At 41.8% G+C, this 22,291-nt stretch overlaps 1 protein-coding gene across 3 annotated transcripts in view; it reads left to right on the top strand.

Annotated features, from left to right (window-relative positions):
- HOOK3 (hook microtubule tethering protein 3) overlaps nt 1-22,291 on the top strand; it is a 95,092-nt gene that overhangs the window by 56,831 nt on the left and 15,970 nt on the right. For all 3 annotated transcript variants that reach the window (XM_075931325.2, XM_075931327.2, XM_075931326.2), the window contains 7 exons: nt 1,940-2,027; nt 2,970-3,039; nt 3,791-3,931; nt 8,244-8,331; nt 16,816-16,850; nt 18,297-18,379; nt 20,591-20,691. In XM_075931325.2, the coding sequence (XP_075787440.1) occupies nt 1,940-2,027; nt 2,970-3,039; nt 3,791-3,931; nt 8,244-8,331; nt 16,816-16,850; nt 18,297-18,379; nt 20,591-20,691 (606 nt within the window). The remainder of the gene's footprint in view (nt 1-1,939; nt 2,028-2,969; nt 3,040-3,790; nt 3,932-8,243; nt 8,332-16,815; nt 16,851-18,296; nt 18,380-20,590; nt 20,692-22,291) is intronic.

The raw sequence follows: 22,291 nt of genomic DNA on the forward strand, positions 1-22,291 counted from the left end.
CACTCATTAGAGGACATAAAAAGAGTAGAGGCCCTAACTGACCTCAGAAGGTGTGACAGAGAACTGCTTGCCAAAGTAGCCAAGACCCCCAAATGCACCAGGCATGGTGGAGTTTATTGATCAAGATCAGTTGCGAAGAGCTGCTCGCCAACATTAACTCTGTACATGGATGGAGGTTGAAGACTCTGCTGGATTTCTTGGTGACTTGACTCACATCCTAGTTCTCCGGAGATAGACTGCAGCTTGGATTTTTATCCTAGACCATCCTCTAGTCCACCTGTTGTCCTGGCTCCAAGGACATACTTCAACAGCTAATCCAGGAGGGAGATTTCTTGTGTGACTCTGGTATGGAGTGGGGGCAGCTATCCAGGGCTGTCAATGTCAGAGTCCACGGTTCTGGAGTATGGGGTCAACAGTGCTATCTCTGTTGTAGTGATATCTGTTTTGCTGCCAGAGGCACCGAATAGCTCCCATCCTGTGATCTAATTGACCATTTGGGCCTTGGTAACCCCAGCTTTAATTTCTCCCCACATGGAGGTGGCAGACAGTCGGTACTGGGTCCCTGAGAAACACATTGGTATTTTTAAACTCATCTAACTCTAGGCTGTCAGGTATTGACGCTGGCCAATGGGAAATTGTGCTGGAGGGTCTTGTGCTGTGTCTTGGCAAGGAAAATCCGTGTTTTTAAAATGTGTTCACTGACCCAGTTAGTCTGATGTTTTTAAATATCACTTATCACTTGGAGTAGACAGGGCTTAATACTTTCAAAAACATGTTAGGCGACTGATGGGTCTTAGGCCACTGTTAAATAAAATGTCACCCTGGGCGTTGCTGCTCCCTGATCGTGAAGCTGGGAATCTAAACCAGTGAGGCTAGGGAGCCTAGGCTAGGGAGCGGGCCGCATGCGTGGCCTCCTTCATCTCAGTGGGTGGCAAGATTGTTGGAACCCAGATGGTCTCCCAGCTAGGGTAGTTTTGCTTATGGCGCTTGCGTACCTAAAATTTGCAGGCTGTGCTGATTGAGCCGTAGTAGCGATGCAGACTCTCACACTGCTGTGTGCACACACCTCACTTCACATGCCCTTGCTTTACGTAGTACAGGTAGGGAAAAAATTACACAGATAAAAACCAGCAGAATCTGGCAACCCAGTGCATGGACAACAGTAAACAAAATGATTCGTGGGCCACACGTTGATAGGCTGCATGCGGCCTTTGGGCCTACCACCAATCTAAACAGTCTCCTGATGTTGCAGGTTTGAGCAACCGATGAGAAACACGCAGAGGAACAGACACTACCCTTGCCCTGTGTGATGATTTTATCTTCCGGTCAGCATTATTTCAGTCTGACCTGGATTGAGCTGCAAGCAGCAAGTTTTCGTCCGTGTTTCGATCTCAACCGAATGCTCATCTAAAGATCAATGCCACTAGCTTTCCTAGGGGTAATGCTGCTCACTAATCTTCCACCACTGGAAGGATGCAGAGGCCCTTGAAGTGGAAAGAGAAGATATTTAGCAGTAGTAGTTTTGCTCTGTGTATTCACATTCCTTACCTGCCTTCCTGACTGTGTTGGCCCACTACCTTTTGATAGCTGGAAAGCCTGCACAAGGAGAGAGGAAGGACAGTGTGAGTGGCCCTGATGGGGATAGTGCTCTCCTTTAATTTCGGGAAGTTCATGGCACAGATGTCTTGTCCCCACAAGTGTTGATATTCAGAGACAGGATTCACACAGAGCCACAATTATTAGTGAGTAGCGGCTCCTTTCTTAAAATTCTGTCTGTGGAATGAACTGGGATTCCTTGGTAGGCAGGTCTAGCAGTGCACGTTAAACCTCTTCGTTTGTTAAAGGGTGGACAACACTATTCATAGTGGCAACGTGCCTAGAATTAAAAGTTGGATTTGTAGAGCAGAGATTAATATTTATTATCCTTCCAATCGTATAGAGATTAAGAACAGAAAGAGATTCCCTAAAAGAAACTATTGAAGAGCTTCGATGCGTACAAGCACAAGAAGGGCAGCTCACCACGTCAGGTAATTGGGAGAGAGAAACCTAAGTTACGTTTTTCTAAAGAATGCCCCCGGAGGTTTCATAGGTCAGCTTAGACAGGTTTGCCTTTGTTTTATTGTTGACTGATGTAATATCCACTACATTTTGAGATTGTAAAATCTTTTCTGCTGTTGTCACATTTTGGCTATGTCTAGATTACATCCCTCTTTCGAAAGAGGGATGTAAATTAGACAGATCGAAATTGCAAATGTAGCCAGGATTGGAATGTACCACACTTCATTTGCATTATAGAATCTGTGCGTTCTTTCGAAAATGGGTATTTTGAAAGTGAAACTGCCATCTAGATGCGGTTCTTTAGGGGGGAAAAAAACCCTCTTTTTTCGAAAGATCCTGTAAACCTCTTTTGAAAGAGGAATGTAGTTTAGACATGTCCTTTTAGATGTTCAGAACTTTGTGAAGCTGTCAACTTTTGGCTGAAATGTTCCATGCTTGGTTTCTTCCAAAATGTGATATTTAAAAAAAAGTTTTTAATGGTTTGATTTTGAAGTAAGGACAGTAAGAAGCCAACTCACTTAACTCCCTCATCTCCAGAAAAATTAGAATTATTGACCTAATATAGTTTTCTTAAACTTATCTGGTGCAAATAGTACATATACATTTATTTATATTCCACATGCCATAGTGCACAAATATTCATATTTTCACGTAAACCAAGGAATAAACCAAAGCTTATAAAAATTCTTTGTCCAAAATGGAGGAATATAGGAACAGAAAACCTGTCCAGAAATGGAGTTATGTTCATCTTTCCTTCCTATTATAGCATAACTACTCTGTATTATTTCTCATATTTGTAGAAGGAGCATATAGTTTTAAATGTTCTCTTAAAATGTAATCCTGTTGAATAACACTTACCCATGGCCTTTTGGAACAATAATTGTACTTTCTTTTCTTTTTGGCTGAAACAGGATTGATGCCGCTGGGAAGCCAGGAGTCTTCAGACAGTCTAGCAGCAGAAATCGTTACTCCTGAAATCAAGTAAGTTAAAACATCCTTATTGTCTCCATAGACCTTATGGTGTGTACCCACACAATTAGCTTTTTCAATATTCTGAAGTTTATCACTAAGATTCGCACTATAGGTTGAACCTCTCTAGTCTGGCACTCTCTGGTCTGGCAACATCTGTGGTCCAGCATGATTTTAGTTAGCCGGATGTCCACTTATCATGGGTGTGGCCAAGTTTCCCGCGGTCCCATAACATTTATTTACAGCCATCAGTCCTGGCTCCAAGTGTTCTTCAGATGCCTCTTGCACTTTACAGTGGGTCCCAACCACTACCACCTTGCGGTCCTCCCATTCAGCTTGGCAACTGCACCGAGTGCATGTAAAGTTTTGTAGTAATATATAGGCTTGTTCCATGAGCATGGAACTGTGTAATAAGGTACTCAAGGAATGCCAACTATCTTATTTCTTTTGCATGTATTCTTTGTCTTAAAGCTGCCTTTGTGATGTGATATATATGCTGACGAATAGTGAATCAAATCCCAACCAGTTGTTTTCTGCAAATGTCCTAATCTCCATCTAATTCATCAGGTTCCAAACAGATTCAGTAATCCTATTATGTGTTACTATTTTGGTGGTTCAAGTGAAGTAACTGTTATTTCATCTCTAACCATCTCTAAAACTAGTGAAGAGAAAATTGTCTGTCTGTGTTAGTCACACTTCCTATGATTTGCACCTTGTAGCAGTCTATAAGATTTTTATAACTGTTTTTATTTTGTTTTTCCAGGGAGAAACTCATCCGTCTTCAGCACGAGAACAAAATGCTGAAGCTTAACCAAGAAGGTTCCGACAATGAAAAGATTGCTTTGTTACAGAGCCTACTAGATGATGCAAATCTACGGAAGAATGAACTGGAGTCAGAGAACAGGTAGGCTTTTCTAATGGCTGTTTCTTCTGAGAATGCTTGCTCATGTTGATTACATTCTAGGGCTGTGTGCACCCATGTGCAGTCAGAGTTTTTTGCCTTAGTGGTATCCATAGGGTTGGCTGTGGTGCCCCTTTGAATGCACTGGTATTCAAGTCCCTACTGCCAGCTGTATACCCTCTTAGTTCCTTCTTTCCACCTGTGAAGGTTGGTCACAGCACCATGTCTTGCAATTACATGATCAGTTTCTCAGCGGCCCATTGTCTGTCTGTCTTTGTATACAGCTTAGGAACTTGTTTTTTAAGTGACGTGTTAGATAGAGTTCTGGCTGGGACTTCATCCCGGAGCAGGGTATGCCCTGCTCTCCCGGCTTCAAACCGTGTTCGTCATGCCATGGGCCGATGCCGATTAGTGTGCTCCACAGCCATTGTCTGAAGTGTTTGGGGAAACCCATCACAAGGTCAAGCGCAGAATCTGAGAACGTCCACCCTTCAATCCAGAAGGAGTGGGCTGTCCGCTGAGGGACCCCCTTATGGAGGCTGTACTTTGTCCACTGGAGCCCTCCCTCTCGGCTCCCACACCGAGTGCTGTTCATTCACAGGATCCTCACGAAGATGGAGCAGGACAGGGCGAAGGTGATCCTCATAGCATCAGCTTGGAGTGGTTTGGCACGCTGCGGGACCTCTTGGTGGCTGCTCAGTTACAACTACCACGTAGGCTGGCCTAGAACCATGACAGTCTTCTGCATCTAAACCTGGCGGCCTGCGCCTGATGACTTTGCTGCTGCATGGTTAAATGCAGAGGGGCAGGAATGTTTGACTGATGTCCAGCAAGTACTGTTGCTTAGCCAAAAGCCCTCCACCAGGGCAACCTACCTGGCCACATGGAAGCGGTTTGTTGTTTGCACCTTGCATAAAAGCACTCAACCTGAACGGGCCTCGCTGCAGTTAATCCTGGGCTACCTTCTGCATCGCAAGCTCCAAGGCCTTTCCCTTTCATCTATCAAGGTCCACTTGATGGCTATCTCAGCCTTCTATCTGCTGCTCGAGGGTAGGCCCGTTTTCACCCAGGACATGACGGTCAGGTTCCTAGAGGGCCTCCAGTACCTCTACCCTCCCATCATCAGGGACCCTGTCCTTCTGTGGGACCTGAATCGTGTGCTGCTGCAGCTCACGGGATCTCCCTTTTGAGCATCTGACTTCCTATTGTCTCCTTCTCCTTTCCTGGCAGGTTGCATATGTGGTTGCAATAACATCTGCTCACTAGATCGCTGAGATTAGGGTGCTTATCTTGGAACTATGTGGTGTCCTGTACTAGGTGGTGTCTCAGTTTCATATGGGCCAGGACATTTACTTACCTCTTTTCCAAAGCCGCATAAGTTGGAGGAGGAGGAAGGTAGGTTACACTCCCTAGATGTCAGGAGCGTGCTTGCTTTTTGCACTGACAGGACCAAGCCAATTCTGCACGTTGATGCAGTTGTTCATCAGCATAGCCGTCAGGATGAAAAGTCATCGTTCACTGTCTACTCAAAGAATTTCTTCTTGGATCACTGCCTTCATTCACTGCTGCTACGGTCGGGCACATGTACCCGCTCCAGAATTGTCACCTCTCACTCAGCCAGGAGGCAGGCCTCTTAAGCCTCTTTCCTAGCACAAGTGCCTAACCAGGATAACTATAGGGTGGGCACCACTTTGACATTCCATTACACACTTACCCAGGAGATCCAGGGACAATACTGGCTTTGGTAAGAGCAGCATTGCAAGCTGCTAAACTGTGAACTGCGAGCCCACCTCTGTTGATACTGCTTGGGAGTCCCCTAGAATGGACTCAACATGCGCGAGCACACACAAAAATAAAACCAGTTGCCTGCCTTTCATCGTTCCTCGAGATGTGTTGCTCATGTCCGTTCCTTTACCCAGCCTCCTCCCTTCTGTCGGAGTTGCTGGCAAGAAGGAACTGAGACGATGAAGGGTCATCGGCGCATGGGCACAGCCAACCGTAAAGATACCACTAAGGGAAAAATCTCCAGTGGGCATGTGCACACTTAGAATGGAAGGAATGTGCACAACACATCTTTCAGAACAGATTGTTTTCTGGTAATTTTGTGGTCAAATACTGTTCTACGAACAGGCTATGCTCAGGACTGTGTACTAATGTCTTGCCCTCAACTTCAATAAAGCTGCTTCTAAGACTGTGTCCCAGTTTTGTGCTCAGTGATCACCAGGGTTCATTGATGAAGTAAAGGCTAGAGTGCCTGATGGTTGGAGACTGATGTGAAGTCAAACTGATCCTGACACATGCTGTCGCTATGTAGGAGGTAAAGAGGGGCTGTGAAATCTCTGACAGTGGAACGGTTCTGAGCTGTTGATAGCTTGGTAAATGCTAGTGATCTCCAGTTAGCAACACAGTCATGTTTTCCTCACTGTGGGAGAATTTTCATTTTACTTTGAGGCTAAAATCATTGGACTCCAACCTGATATACTTACTTGACTGGAAACAGAACACTATCTCAAGGGGCAAATGCTCGATTTTCTTTGCCTGAGTCTTCACCCATGTTCCATATTCAGGGTTTTTAAAGGCTGGTTAGCTTTGGGCTACAGCCTGTGAGAGAGACCCATGTCCCTATCCAATTAGGGCTCATCTAGACAATGGGGAATGATTGAAAGAAGAGCTCATCTAGACTACAGGGAACGGTCTTTTTTGAGGAAGAGTGGCTTTTCGCTAAAGGGGGGGTTTGCCAAAAAAGCTGCGTCTTAACTACTTTCACTTTCGAAAGCTCTGCTTTCAAAAGTGTGATCGGAAGAAGATATGCAAATTCCCATGGAATTTGCATATCTTCTTTTGACCGTTCCCCATAGTCTAGATGAGCCCTTAGTGAGGGTCAATGTTTTTGGGAACTAGACTGGATCCATTGTTGGTAGAGATCCATCTTTGTTTCCTTGCTGAGGGCTATCATTAAGTCTCTGCTCAAGGAACCAGTCTTGATTATGACAATGTGCTAGCAATTGACCAGTTATGCCATCTGCCTTTGTAAGTCTTGTCATAGCAGAGCTAGTTCCATTTGGAGAGTCTTTATGTAGAAAATGTTCTACCTTGGGGTTCATCCCCATAAGCTACAAAGAGCTTGTAGGATACATGGTACGGTTTAGTTTTGTCCAGAACATGAGACCCCTTTTGACATATAAGTTATGCAGTCATTGCTGATCCACAAGGCTTCACAGTATTTTACAGAAAAGCGAACAGTTTTAGTTACTCCGTGATTTTTTTAAACTATTACTCATAATCATGAGTTAACGTGAAGTTACCAAATATATTGCATAATTGTTAAATGGGTAGAACTATTTTAGTTTTCTAGGGCATTTTCTCGTTTAAAGACATAGTAAGCTTAAAACTACTTATTTTTAAATGTGTCCTTTTCGGGGAATGGAAAAGAAGGCAAGTCATCACTGTGTGGGCTCATAAGAGAACAAACTGGTATCTGTGACCCACTAATAATGAGTTATAGCTTCCCAGGATGTCCAGCAGGAAAGAAACTCATATGAGGCATAGCCCCACCTGAAGTATTCATGGACAGAGATGCTGTTCTCAAACTGGAGTACATGTATCTCTGTGGGTATGCACATGTCTTCTAAGGGGGACTCCGCTCATCTAAATCAGAGTTTTTCAATCTGGGGTTTGCAGGAAGGGTTTCAGATGGTCACAAGTGCAGGTCTGGCATTATGGAGTAGCAAGCAAGGCAATTTTTGGGGACATCACAAGGGGTCCTGTGAAGCTAAGTGAAATGCATCAGCCTCAGGCAGAGGGACTTGGGTTTCAAACAAGGTTCACAAGAGAAAAACAGGCTCAGGTGTTACATACCAGTTGATGCATTTTTACAATAATTATAGAGCACCTATTTCTCATTTTTACCATAAAAGTTGTGACGCTTCTGTATGCTTATGTCTGATTTTATAAAAAAATTTTAAGTGAAGTGAAACTTGGGGTCCACAAGACAAATCAGATTCCTGAAAGTGGTACAGTAGCCTGGAAAAGTTCAGAACCACTGCTGCAGGGAACGGCAGAAGAGTAAGGCCATAATCTCTCTCAAGGCTGTTGTAGACTTTGAATAAATTAATGTAGCTTTGCATCTCTTGCGTGAGTGGGCCAGTATGGGTGGGCACAAATGTGTCTCCCCAGGGGCTTTGAAATGTATTGAACTGTCAGTGTATTTAAAATTAAGTAAACTCTCTGAAAAGTAAGCTCTAAAAGAGAAATGAAAATCGCAGATTTAATTATTCACTCCCTTAGAAAAATAACATTGGTTTCTGCTTTCTAGGCTTGTAAATCAGAGGCTTCTGGAGGTGCAGTCACAGGTTGAAGAATTGCAGAAATCTTTGCAGGAGCAAGGTTCAAAAGCTGAAGATGTAAGTAGAAGTGTACATCATACTTACATTCAAGTACCCATAGTCACACTTTTTATGAGATACCAGCGACTTATTAGATCATGAAGAAATAGTCCAGATGCAGGTTTCTGGCAGCTTTTCATTCTCCCGAATTTAGATTTCAACAACGTGGCCTAAAATTAAACTATGCCTACCTCTTGTAAAATGAGACTCTACCTTCCCTTCCCTGTCTTATCATCTTCAATGCCTCTGCTCCCTTGGTAAATTCAGCATTAATTTCAGTTCTGTTTGTACTGTGTCGATTAGTGAGAGTTAGAAAATCAAGGCCACGCTGTGCAAATTTACCATTCCCTGTACCAGTTAGTAAAATATACCATGTTTTTTGTTTGTTTTTATATTATTTTCCTGAAGCAAAGTCCTTCCTTCCCAAAGTAATGTGAGGAATTGCTGGGATTAATGTATCAGCAATAGTACAAAGTAGGAGTGAGATTTTACATATGCCAGGGACACACAATTCAAACGATCAACCCTGTTACTCCTGCAGTAGTGTCGCTTCATGCATGCATTGATAACTTTACTGTCTCTGAAGCTTCAGGGGGTAGCCAAGTTAGTCTGTACAGTTTACTGTCTTTGTAATGCAGCGTGGGGCAAAGATACAGTTGCTGCGGAGCCATAACTTAAAGTTCTGCACTGAAATTTGTTTTAGCAAATCCCTACTTTTGAGAGCACATGCTGTAAAAACCACAAGCTCCAGAGCTGCCTGCAAAGCAGTAACCTTTGGGATTGCGTGTGTGCTGTCTTGCCTATCTGAATGTATGTTACTTTCTAACCCATAGGCACAAGTCTTCAAGCTGTTGCTTTCTTTTTCACTTTGTTTTAAAGCAGATTTAGTTAAGCTAGTGCAAATTTGTATGTAGCTGCTTATTGTGCTTTGAATGTCTTATTTTAAATTAGCTTAATCTAGATTTTACCAGTTTAAACTATACCGAAATAAACCATACCTACCGATGCTTAGTTACAGGATTCATACAGAGTATAATTTTTAAAATAAGTAGTGAAGAATAGATAATTGATTTTGAAGGTAGGTCTCAGGTTAGCAATATCTGTGGGGGCCTCCCTTTGTGGGAGCTTTACCTCTAAAAGCCCGAACAATTGACTCAGGATCTGTTCATTGTGTGCTGAATGCTGAGAAAAATCTGACCCTATTCACAGTCGGGGTCTGTCTTAGAACTGTGCAGCATACAAAGAGCTCCAAGGAGCCCTGGGAAGTCAGAGCCTGAACTGGTCTCCACCCTTCCTCCTGCTGCCTATATAACTCTAGCACTTGTTAGAGTGTCTGGACAGGTCCTTGATATTCTGATGACAATCATGGTGAAGGGAAAGATCATCCTCTATGTAAATAGGACTTTGTATGCAGCCACAACTGGTTTGACCCACCTGCTTCAAGAATGGGTGGCCATCTTTACCAAGTACCATTGTAATTTTCTGAACACAGGAGGCCTCCAACTTGCAACCACCCGAGTTCCAACCCTTTTCACTTACAACCATTTTTGTAAGTGCGGAAGGAGCCAAAACCTCCCTACTTACGTTCTCGGCCCGCATTTACAATGGCGCATGGCACCTTTCGTAAATGAGGGTTCGAGTTATGACACCCCCGACTTGCAGTGCTTCCCCTGGACCCAATCGTGTTGCAAGTCGCAGGCCTCCTGTATATTATTCTTCACACTCCCTTGGGGGTCTCAACTGCATCAAGGTTATCTAAAGGTGCCTGAGGACAGGACAAGGAGTAATGGGCTTAAAGTGCAGCAGGGGAGGTTTAGATTGGACATTAGGAAAAAATTCCTAACTGTCAGGGTGGTCAAATATTGGAATAAATTGCCAAGGGAGGTGGTGGAATCTCCCTCTCTGGAGATATTTAAGAACAGGTTAGATAGACATCTGTCAGGGATGGTGTAGACGGAGCTTGATCCTGCCTTGAGGGCGGGGGGCTGGACTCGATGACCTCTCGAGGTCCCTTCCAGTCCTATTATTCTATGATTATTCTATGAAAGCTTTGCAGCTCCTTCTGCACTCCTCAAGAATCACCAGAGAAATTGGATTTCCTAGGTAGTGTGAGACCTGATCATTCATTCACTTGGGCATAATGGGTAGAAACTATTAGGTAGTTGTGCTCAGCAACAACCTTTGTACCTCTGATAGCACTTAACTCCAACTTCGTGCTTTTCCTTGGATTCATACACTGGGGCATTATTGATATGTAAGTTGATGTTGCGGAGGTTGGACAGAAGGTTCACAATAGAATGTGGCGTATGTGTTGTGGGACTACATGTTGTAGGTGTATATGTATAGGTGTGTATGTATCTTTCAAGAACGGGGCCAGTGAATGAGTGATGAATGTATGTGTTGGGGGCTAAGGTGTGTATGTTAAAGGATACTTGGACAATACCATACTTTTAAGAATTTGTGTAGGTGGGTTTTTGCCTTACGTAACCCTGCGTGTTGAACAGCATTTTTTTCTTAGTGAAAATTGGGTCAAATCCTGGTCCACTAAAATTAGCAGCAAAACTCTCTTTTGCTTCAGTCTGAGACCCGCATTTTGTTCTATCTGGGCAACAAGTGCACCAAAAAATTGCTTGAACCAAAGATTAGAGAGTATACACAAACTTCATGTGCATCTCCAATTTTGCTTGCTAGCTTCAAACGTAATATACTTACATTTTTGTGACAGTAAATTATTATAATGGTATTCTAAAAACGTGTAGTCAAATGCACTTATGTAGGATTGTCATAGTTCAAGGCAGCTGCACCCGTATTCTCCTCTGTGGTTCCTCAAGGCCATCCACTAGACTACCAGCTCTTCAGCTGTCAACTCTGTTGGGGAGAGACCTGCTTGTATCTCACTCCTGACGAGGGGCTTTCCCAGGCTTCCCAGAACCCTCACTACACTGATATTCTCAGAAAGCCAGACCAATCTATAAACAGACCAGCATCTCTGCTTTGTTTTCTCTCTCGAGGCTTATGAGTAGCATAATTTCCAGCAGTTATAAATCACCCCACAGCCCTTTATAAGCAAGCACATTTATTCTTAAGGTTAAAGCATTACAGAGAAAGTATATGAAAGCTAAAGTTTCTATATGCCTGCTAAAAGCTTATCTGATGTCACCCGTCAGTTTTGCAAGGCCTCAGTAGACCAAAGTCCTCCCAGCCCTTCCCATGAAGCCCTGCCCTCGCCTTGGACAAAGTCCATCCATTTACCGGATCAGAAAGAAGGCCCTCGAGTCTCTTTAAATTCAGTCTGTTTACCCAAAAGTCACTTTTGTCTGTTGGCCCCGGGATAATCCAGTTTGAACTAGTATCGGCAAGCCCCCAACAGTCTAGTATTTCTCTGGAGGCGTTACAACCTGAGTGAATTTGCCTAATCGTATTCTGCTGTCTTTAATTCCCTGCAGAAATTGTGCTCAACCTCCCCCAGGGAATTACATGCAGATTGTGACCAGTGGTACATAAACGTATTACAGTATGCTCTCCCAATGATATTGCAGGAAGTTCCCATTTCTGCCACATCATTCAACAGCTTTTTTTTTTTTAACTTCACCTTTTATAAAGTACAAAGTGTATTTTATTGTACTTTTAGCAGTAAACATATAAAGCTTTATTTGGCTATTTAATTAAAGTTTCAAGCAGTGTGTGTTGGTGAAAATCCTTATGTTAGAAGCTCTGTAAATGATTATCCAGTTTAATTCATTTTTATTTAATATAATTTTAAATCTTCTCTCCTTTTGGGGGCGGCTTTAGTCTAGACAGTGATTTGGAATGCAGGCTGTGAAAACTGCATTTTCTTAAGTGACAAATCATCGTTTGCAGCGCTTCTTATTCATGGCTTACTTTAATAGCTTTTGAGTCTAGACTGGCGCTAAACAACGAGAGGAGATGGCTTTTCTTACAAGAAAAATGTTCCTTCAATAACCTGAAAAGGGGGCAATGAGAAGGTCTAATAATAATTGCTGCACAAATCGTGTGAATTATTTTCATGTGTTTGTGTGGCAAGATTGCAACAGATTTGATTTTTTGCCACTTTTCTGCAAGTTTTGAAATATTAATTTCTTGTACAGTTATATTGCAAGTACAACTAATCTGGAAAATTGGAAGATCAATATTATATTCCATCTGGAAATGTTTTTAGTTGCTGTTGTAAGTTTAAGTAGTTCCATTGCCTGTCCCATAGAGCCTTAAAATATTGCTTATTTCTGAAGTCAGGCGATTCTGCATACCGAAGTACATATGCTCCTAACATGTGATCCAGATATAGTTCTGTTTTGAGGGTGCAGGACAAAAACAGAATTACCTGGGAATTGTTTTCCTTTGTTTCTTTATACAGGTAAGAAATCACTGACAAGACAGTTTTCTTTCACTAATTTCTTTTGAGGTAGATATAAATTAGTTAATTAAAAAAAATCTACCTCCTGAATATTTTTGCCAGGGTTAGGTGGGGGTTTTTGGTGATAATTGTATGCAGGTGTTTGAACTATAAATGCTTTTAGTGTAATTATAGTGGGATAAAGCTGGCCTCTAAGTACCTTTGAGTATTTATCATAAATGAACAAACTGTTTTCCATGTGGGAGGAAAAAGGCAAAATAGCAGGCTGCTTAAGCATTTTATGGGAAAATTCTCCTATTGTGAATGAAAGTTTTGAGCAAGGCTAATGGCAAACAGTGGTGAAACTTCCCGAAAATTAAGAGGGTGCTGTGAACATCAATTATTTTTAAATGGAGAAAAATACATTTTCCTCCTATCCACTATAATAATCGTAGGCATTACTTATTACAATAGTAGGTTCAAAATTTCCAGACAGTAATGTGTTTTTTCAACTTGGCAATGCCCTTGAAAAGGGTTTGCTATACTTTTTTTAGCACATCACTTGCTTATTTATATAATCCAGTCCTATTATTCTATGATTTAGTTATTTAGAGGTTGGGGCACATGACTTATGAGGAGAGGGTGAGGGAACTATATTTATTTAGTCTGCAGAAGAGCAGGGTGAGGGGGAATTTGATAGCAGCCTTCAGCTTCCTGAAGGGAGGTTCTAAAGAGGACTGAGAAGAGGCTGTTCTCGGTGGGGACAGAGGACAGAATGAGGAGCAATGGTCTCAAGTTGCAGTGCATGAGGCCTACGTTGGATATTCGGGAAAACGGTTTCCCTAGGAGGGTGGTGAAAACATTGGTTTGCTTAGAGATGTGGTAGAATCTCCACCTTCAGTGGTTTTTAGGTCCCGGCTTGACACAGCCCTGGTTGGAATGATTTAGTTGGGGTTGGTCCTGCTTTGAGCAGAGGGTTGGACTAGATGACGGCCTGAGGTCTCTTCCAAATCTAACCTTTGGCATTGTGCAAGTAATCATCAAAATAGAAGCAAGTGCGTACAAACAAAATCAGCTTAGTCCAATGGCCCACTCATGTTCTCTATGGAATGAATCAGAGCACTAAGTGGGATTTCCAGACTTGAATGTCATTTAGTCTCCTGCTCACAAGACCTGAAGGAGACCATGCACCGTGTTCCCTGTAAGCTGAGCACTTCTGCGGCCACTCAAGAGAAATTCAGGTGCTGTCCCACTTTTTAGCAGAGAGCCTACGGCTAGGTTTTTTGTTTCTGTAGGTCAGGCACATGCACAGGTATACAAGTGGTGCACATCCACATGTTCCTTGGTGTGCATAAAATTATTCCACACATGGATGGAAAACATTAGAAGGAACATTACTGGGTACTAGTGATATCTGGATCCTTCCTCTTTGAAGTCAGTGGAAATAATTGAGTTCTTAGTGTCCAGGGATTAAATACCTTGTAATTCCACCACATCTCCTTCCCCAGGTGATACATACAACTGTTTGTGACAGTTGTTTAAAGGAGCCATGTGCCTGTCTTCTATAAAAGTTGGTACAGAGAGTACAAAAGTTAAAAGAAAAAATTCCAAGAATCAAGGGACCACACGGGGTTGAATCGTTAGTTGGTATAAATTGCTAGAGCTTTGTTGAAGTCAGTGGATTTTCACCAGCTTATACCATTTGAATGTCTGGTACCTTCTGCCAGAGTATCAAGTATAACAAAGTCCCCCTCTCAAATAATCAAAAACTCTATCCTGAGAAACAAGAAAGGGAGTGAGCATAAAAACATGTTTTAAAATGCATAGACTTCAGCTGGGGGTTTTCCTTGGGCTGCACTTAAATGGTCCATTACTTGGCTTTGTAGCTGATCCTCTGTGGAGCGGAATTTGGAGGAAGAGCAGTGACTTAATCATCGTACCTTTGCTGATTATTATTTATTTGAATTGTGATGGCCCCATTTGTGGCTCGGGGTCCCCATTGTGCCAGGCAATGTACGAACAGAATGGAAAGGTAGTCTCTGCCTCAAAGAGCTTACACTGTTTGGCTTGTGTATAATGAAGAGCATGAATTGAAAATGGTAATGTAATTTGAAGTGAGCTGCTCTGCTCCAATTCACTCTCCCCTAAATAAACACATTCCTACTTGATGGCCCATAGGTCCATCCAGCTGATTACATAGTGTTTGACTATTTTGTCACGAACACGGGCGCTGCTTCAAAATGCCTCTTAAAAACGGCAACTATTCTCCCATGCAATTCTAGTTTGAGTTGGCTGGTTCGCATATTTGCTCCTTCGCTCCTTTTAGATAGTTTGTTTTTAGTGTGGAGGCAGAAAAGCACTCCTCAGGTGTGTCTAGACTGCAAATAAAACCCAACAGCTGGCCTGTGACATTAGATACTATAGAGAATTTAGGGATGTTAAACAGCTAACCAGTAAGCATACTGGTAAGCATGAGACTTACCTGTTAATCAGTCAATCAGCCCTTGCTGGTGAACTCTGATGGCTACCAGCTATGCTGGGCCGAAACAGCCCTGTCCGAGGATGGACTGAAGGGCCAGATAAGATCCTGCAGCAACCGCAGGACCTCTTAGCCACAGTAGGACTTGGCAGCAGGACCTCATGCCTGTGGCAGGCCCTAAGTTAAACAGTTAACAGGTTAAACTCTAGCATTTAACCTGTTAATTGTTTTAGCATCCCTGGTAGAGAACCCATCCGCTTGAATGCAGTATGGATACTTTGTGCTGGCTTTCCAAAAGTCCCAAAAAGATGAGACAGGATGATGAAACTACTAAGAACAGAAAGGAAGGGAAAATGTCCAAAAATAGTGAATAGTTTTAACTTTTCTGTTCGTAAGTTACTAAATAGTTTATTCTCTTGGCTGCTGTTTTTGCTTCCTGCTAATATGTTATCTCTGTCTCTTGGCATGGGTTTCTGCTCAAGGCTATTGTGAGTATGGCTTTCTGTTTCCTTAACGCTATCATGTTTTAGACATTTTTTATTTTGATAAAAAATGAGATGCTTAAATATGTAAAGCTTTTTTGAAAAATAGCGGGGGAGGAGGGGCATTACAGCTGTGACTTATCCACAAGGTATAGCGTAGAACACTACAGTATGAGATATTTGTACATATTTATTAAAACAATAAAGACATGACTATAGTACCATAGAGAACTGCTGTAAATATATAGTATACTGGCAGTCCCCGAGTTACGCGGATCCGACTTATGTCGAATCCGTACTTATGAACGGGGCTTTTCTTGCCCCGGAGGTTGCGGGCGGCGGGACCGCCCAGACGCGCCGCGGTCCCACCGCCCGCGTCCTCCGGGGCGAGAAAAGCTGCTCCGCGTCTCCCTGGTCTGCTGGGCCCCCAGCCCAGCAAAGCCGCAGAGGACCCAAGCGGCGGGACCGCGTCTCGGGCCCGCCGCCCGCGTCTCCATGGTCTGCTGGGCGGGGGGGGGGGTGGCGCAGCTAGTGCACCCCCCCCAGCAGACCAGGCTTTTCTCCCGGACGCTGTGGTAGAGCAGCTGGGGCGCTGCTGGTTGGTCCCGCAGTGCCGCTCCTCGGTGCTACTGGACCGACCCGGCAGCACCCCAGCTGCTCTGCCCCAGGCGTCCCCAAGTCAGCCGCTGCTGAAACTGACCAGCGGCTGACTACAGGAAGCCTGAGGCAGAGTTGCTCTGCCCCGGGCTTCCTAGAATCAGCCGCTGATCAGTTTCAGCAGCAGCTGACTTGGGGACGCCTGGGGCAGAGCAGCTGGGGTGCTGCCGTGTTGGTCCCCGCAGCGCCGAGGTGCTGTGCTGCGGGGACCTAGCCGGCAGCGCCCCAGCTGCTCTGTCCCAGGCATCCAGATTCAGCTGCTGTTGAAACTGATCAGCGGCTGATTCCAGGAAGCCTGGGGCAGAGAAACTCTTCCTCGGGCTTCCTGTAGTCAGCCGCTGGTCAGTTTCAGCAGCGGCTGAATCTGGACGCCAGTTCCGACTTAAGTACAAATTTAACTTAAGTACAAACTTACAGTCCCTATCTTGTACGTAACCCGGGGACTGCCTGTAAACCGAATAAAATGAAAATCTGGCAGCTAAGCTCTACAGCTTTTTAAAATAATTAACACACTTAACTTTCTATTTTAGTCAATTCTGCTGAAAAAGAAGCTTGAAGAGCATCTGTAAGTAATAAAACTTTCCTGTATTGTTTTTGTAGTATGAAATAAAAACACTGACTTTCTGTATTTTGGAAAATGCTTAGCAGTATAATTTGGAAGATGTATAAGCAGCAGAAGTGTAGACAACAAAAGATACTATGAGAGCCATTATTCAAGCATTATTAACTTCTTGTGGGGAAAGTCTTTGTCAAAGAATAGTAATTAAGAATCATCATTTTGTGGTGCTAGAAAATGTGATCTAAAATGTTGTAAATCTTAAATCAAGAGGAATATTTCAAGTTGCCCTGAACAAACTTAATATAAACAATATTTACTTATCCACTTTTTAGTATACGTTATAGCGGTGGTTCTCAACCGGGAATACATGTAACCCTGGGGGTATGCAGAGGTCTTCCAAGGGGTATATCAATTTATATAGATATTTGCCTGATTTTACAACAGGCTACATAAAAAGCAGCAACAAACTCGTTACAAACTAAGATTTCATACAGACAGTATCTTGTTTATACTGCTCTAGTTATTGTACATTGAAATGTAAGTACAATATTTATAATCCAGTAGATTTATTTTATAATTATATGGTAAAAATGAGAGAGTCAGCAATTTTTCAGTGTGCTGACAGTTTTGTATTTTTATGTATGGTATTATAAGCAAGCAGTTTTTAAGTGACATGAAACTGGGGGTACGCAAGACAAATCAGATTCCTGAAAGGGATAAAGTAGTTTGGAAAAGATGAGAACTGCTGAGTTATATAATAAAATATGAGGTAGGTGAGGTAATAGCTTTTATTGGACCAACTTGTGTTGATGGAAAGTACAAGCTTTCGAGCACAGTTCTCTTTTACTGGGGAAGGAAGAGGAGAGTCTGAACTAAATACAGGTGGTCCCTTGAAGTAGGCAACTGGGTGTTAGATTGTCAACAAACATTGCTAGAAATACGTCCAGACTCAAGTGCATGGCACTCTTGTGCACCCAGATATGGAATACAAATAGGGACCACACATCTTATAGAACTTCCAATTACAGATAGTTAATGTCCTCATTCGATGACTTACTAGTTTACAAGATGTGTACAGCCTCAAGATGTGTATAGTTGGGGGGGGAGGGAGTTAGCTGGTCTTTCATAACATCAGAACTGCCAATATCATTTATTTCAAGCACATTTTGTGCACCTTATTTTTAAATTATTAAATAATTGGTAGAATTTTGGAGTATGAATGGAGTGTCCTAATGTACAACAATAGTGTTTTTTTCTTCTGTTTTTTAAACAGTTCCATTCTTTGTTCATTGATATCACTCACCATTTGCCCTAGTCCCTCATAGCCGAAAATCAGCTTTCTTATAATTTCCCAGAATTGTAGAACCTGGATTTTTTTTGTATTGCTTAATTTTCATTTGCGATGGAGAACAGTGTTAGCACATTAATGTATCTTTTTACAATTTGGAACAGTGAGAAGCTGCATGAGGCTAACAATGAAATACAGAGGAAACGAGCTATAATTGAAGATTTGGAACCAAGATATAACAGCAGTTGTGAGTTTCCCCCTGTTAGAACACTCAGTCTTTAAAAAAAAGTTTGTATGTACGGAGGGTCTTAAATAATTAACGGAGAAAACGAAAATATTTAAGAAAAATGTGTAGTTAAGTTCAGGTGTTTTAGTGATACAACATGACAGGGAAGTGTGACAATGGTAAACAGAAATTAATTCTTGTAGAGGAGAACAGCGAGATTCGCTGTCCCAGAAGATACTGCTAATGTTTATAGAAAGGATGTTTACCCTGAAGAGTGCTAAAATCTTGATGTTCACAGGAATGTCAAGTTAATACAGTTCTTTATTGGTCTTTTTAACCTCAGTTATTCAAAACGGCTATTTTCTGAGATTGGGTCATGTCTCCTGGTAGCTTTTACGTTGAAAATCCCTCCGCATTTATTAGCTCAGCCGCAATATGATGGTACATACCTCATGTGGCCTGAACACGGGTTCAGGTTGTAAACTGGAATGCTGCTGACAGTTGGAGTCTCAGAAAGATGATTGGAGTAAATCTTTGTGGACACTGGTTGGTCAATAAGAATGGGCCAGTTTGGGGTTTCACAGCCATACACCAAGGCCCAGACGTACTGTCAGTACATTGAGTAGGTTGGAAAAAAAATAAGTGGCTCATCTCATCATCTTTCAAACATCAATTCCAGCATCTAGCTGAAGGTGCCATGCAAGTTTTATTCATGAAAGGGTCCTGTAAGAACCATGTATTATTTTATTCCACATTTGTTTGTGGGACCTGCTGTTCTTTATTTGTTAGCTTCTGTAATAGAAAGAGTATGGCTGAGGGATGCTGATATAATTCAAAGATGTGGTTCAATTGGCCAGTCAGGCCTCTGTAAGATGTCAGGTTTGAGGAGGGAAACTTTGATGGGGAAAGGCAGGCGTATGGGACCTGTGGGCATGGGAGAGAAAAAAGGCAGTAGGAATGAGTGGCAGGTGACAGGGAGGGGCTGAAGGAGAAAGTAATAATTTTTAAACTGCTCCCCCATCTTCCTCCCCTCCATCGTGCGCGCCCACACAAAGAAAAGTCAAGCTGCCATTTCAGCAACAGTTTTTGGACAGTTTTCTCAGATTTTTTTTTTTTTAAGAGTAAAAGACAATGTGGGAGCTGATCAATATTAAAAATGTAATATATTCATACAAGAGAAAAATTGTGTTAAAAAAGATGTGGAGTCCAGTTAGTGCAACTGCTCTACTGCTCCACAGAAAGTAATTTATGAAAGCAGGCAGTAGCCCTGTGGCACCTTGGGGTACGTCCACACAACAGCGTTATTTTAGATTAACTGACATTATTCTGAAATAACAAAGAGTGCGTCTACACTACAAGTCTTTATTTCAAAATAATGGCACGCTAGAGGACTTCTTACTCCAATTCCTCTAACCTTCATTTCACGAGGAGAAAGGGAAGTTGAAGAAAGAGTGTTCTTCCTTCAATTTTCTGCTGTGTAGACAGCACCAAAAGCCGAATTAAGCTATTTCGACTTCAGTTATGCAATTGACCTATCTGAAGTTGCATAGCTTAATTCGACTTTAGCCCTGCTGTGTAGATGGCACCCTTTGTTGACCAACAAAATACTATCTATCTATCTATCTATCTATCTATCTATCTATCTATCTATCTATCTATCTATCTATCTATCTATCTATCTATCTATCTATCTATCTATCTCATGAGCTTTGGTGGGCAAAACCTACTTCTTCAGATGAAATGATCTGAGTAAAATAATTTTACTTTCATGTCACATTTTTCTATTGAAATCCTTCAGTGTTACTTTTGGTGAAATATGTACAAGGGGTCTTTCTTCTGTAGATTTCTTTAGCATTTATATTTGCCTTAGGTGAATTACATTGCTAGAATGTTTTGGAACATTTTATTAATTAACAATGAGTTGCCATTAGTGTATGGCATTAATTATTCCTTTAATTTTCCATACATTCAGATAGTAATATTGTCTACAGGTTAATTATTTAACTAGTGTATACAGAGCAGTAGAAATCACTGTTTTCCTACAAGTGTTTCTGAATTGTTAAATATTTAACCACCATGTTGGCTGAATTAGTAGAATATTTTGCTGTCCTGACTTGTTCTCTCCTTCAGTTAAAAAATAAGTACTAGCTATAGGTTTAATTTATATTTAAACATAATATTTAAGTATGTTCTTAATGTGAAATTTTTAAATGCTTTTCTCCATACATAAAGCGCTCAAAATAGAAGAATTACAAGAAGCTTTACGGAAAAAAGAGGAAGAAATGAAGCAAATGGAGGAACGATACAAAAAGTACTTGGAAAAAGCCAAGAGTGTAAGTGTGGTGCTCTGAGCTAAGCTTTATGTTGCTCACTGCCTCTCTGTGGTAATAAAAATAAAACAAACCTAACTATGTCAGTCACCACAGGAGAGGAAGGGAATGCATGGGTTTTGTGGTAGTTTTCCGTTGGACACCAAGATGATACATAGCATTAAGATTCTCTTCCTGTAGAAGCCTCTACCTCAAATTTATGTTTGTCCAACCTCGCCCCTCTTCACTTATCTGTCTTTTATACAAACACCCGCTCCAACTGGAAGCATCATGTTCATTCGCCCCAGTGGTTCACCTAGACCAGTGCTCTGTCCTTGACAGTGACCAGCAGAAGGTGATATACTAGTAAGGTAATAATTATTTGATAACTGGCCTCTTGGGGAAAGTTCTTCCTAACTCTAGTCAGTTAGCAGGTTGGTTTAATGTCTGAAGCATAAGGATTAATTTGCCTTTCAAATGTTTATTATAACAGCTATAACTACAGGTGATTTTCTTGATTAGCTATTTCTAGAAAATAGAAAATCTTTTTTAATACTGTTAAGTTCTTTCCCTCAGTAATATCTTCTGGCCGTGAGATCTGTGGATTAATTATATATGATAGGTGTCCAATGTAATGTATCCATTTTAGTTTTAATTTCTTTGGTCTCTCTCCCCTTGTCCTTTATTTGAGAAGGTAGATAGGAACACCCAATTGTTGTTCTTTAGGCCATTAATTATTTTATATGCCCCTTTATTGCATCACCTTTTATGCATCTCTTCTCAACACTAACAATTTTTAGTATAGCCTCATATGCAAGCTATGCTATGCTTCTAATCATTTTTCCCTTTCTCTACTCCATTTCGATATTGCTATATCTTTTTTGAGATGGGGTGACCAAAACTGTTATATTAAAAAAATCAGGTTTTCCACGAGTTACAGATCAACCTGATACCGTTTTATAGGCAAGTCAGTTTCCACAGCCAACAGTACACAAAGGACTACTGTGGCCTTTTACTTTCCTAATCCTATAGATCACATACCCATTTTGCAGTTGGGTAAACTGGAGGTGGCTTTTCAGTGTGCAATCAAGCAAAACTCAGATCCACGGCCTTTTAGGTTTGTAATTGAGCACTTGAATCACTTGGCTCCATTAAGCTATGGGTATACCATCAGTTTTTTAAATGGCAATAAGATAGTTTCACTATTATTCTCTTTCCTATTCTGAATACACCCTAGCATCTTGTTTGAGGATTTTTTTCCTGCACTGACAGATGTTTTCATTGAGCTGTTTGTGATGATGTCTAGGTCTTTTTCCTAAGCAAGAAGAATTAATATAGAACCCATCAGTGAGTTTTTAGTCCATGACAGAGCTTTGCGTCTCCTCTTTTGTGACTTAATAGCCTTATGAAATTCCAACTAATTTCTGGTTTACACTTTTCCTTTATCCGTTACGTTACTGTCACACTCAAAGCATTCTAACAAGTTAGAGGCGAGATTTTTTTCCCTTTGCATAAGCCGCACTGATTTGTCCTATTGATACGAGTTTTATGTAACACTATCTTTAATTATTTTTCAACTAATTGATGCTTTTTGTGGCTTACGGAGATTTCCATAACTCTTCCC

This window comes from Pelodiscus sinensis, chromosome 6 (assembly GCF_052426305.1).
Source record: "Pelodiscus sinensis isolate ZL-2025 chromosome 6, ASM5242630v1, whole genome shotgun sequence".
Lineage (NCBI taxonomy): Eukaryota > Metazoa > Chordata > Testudines > Trionychidae > Pelodiscus > Pelodiscus sinensis.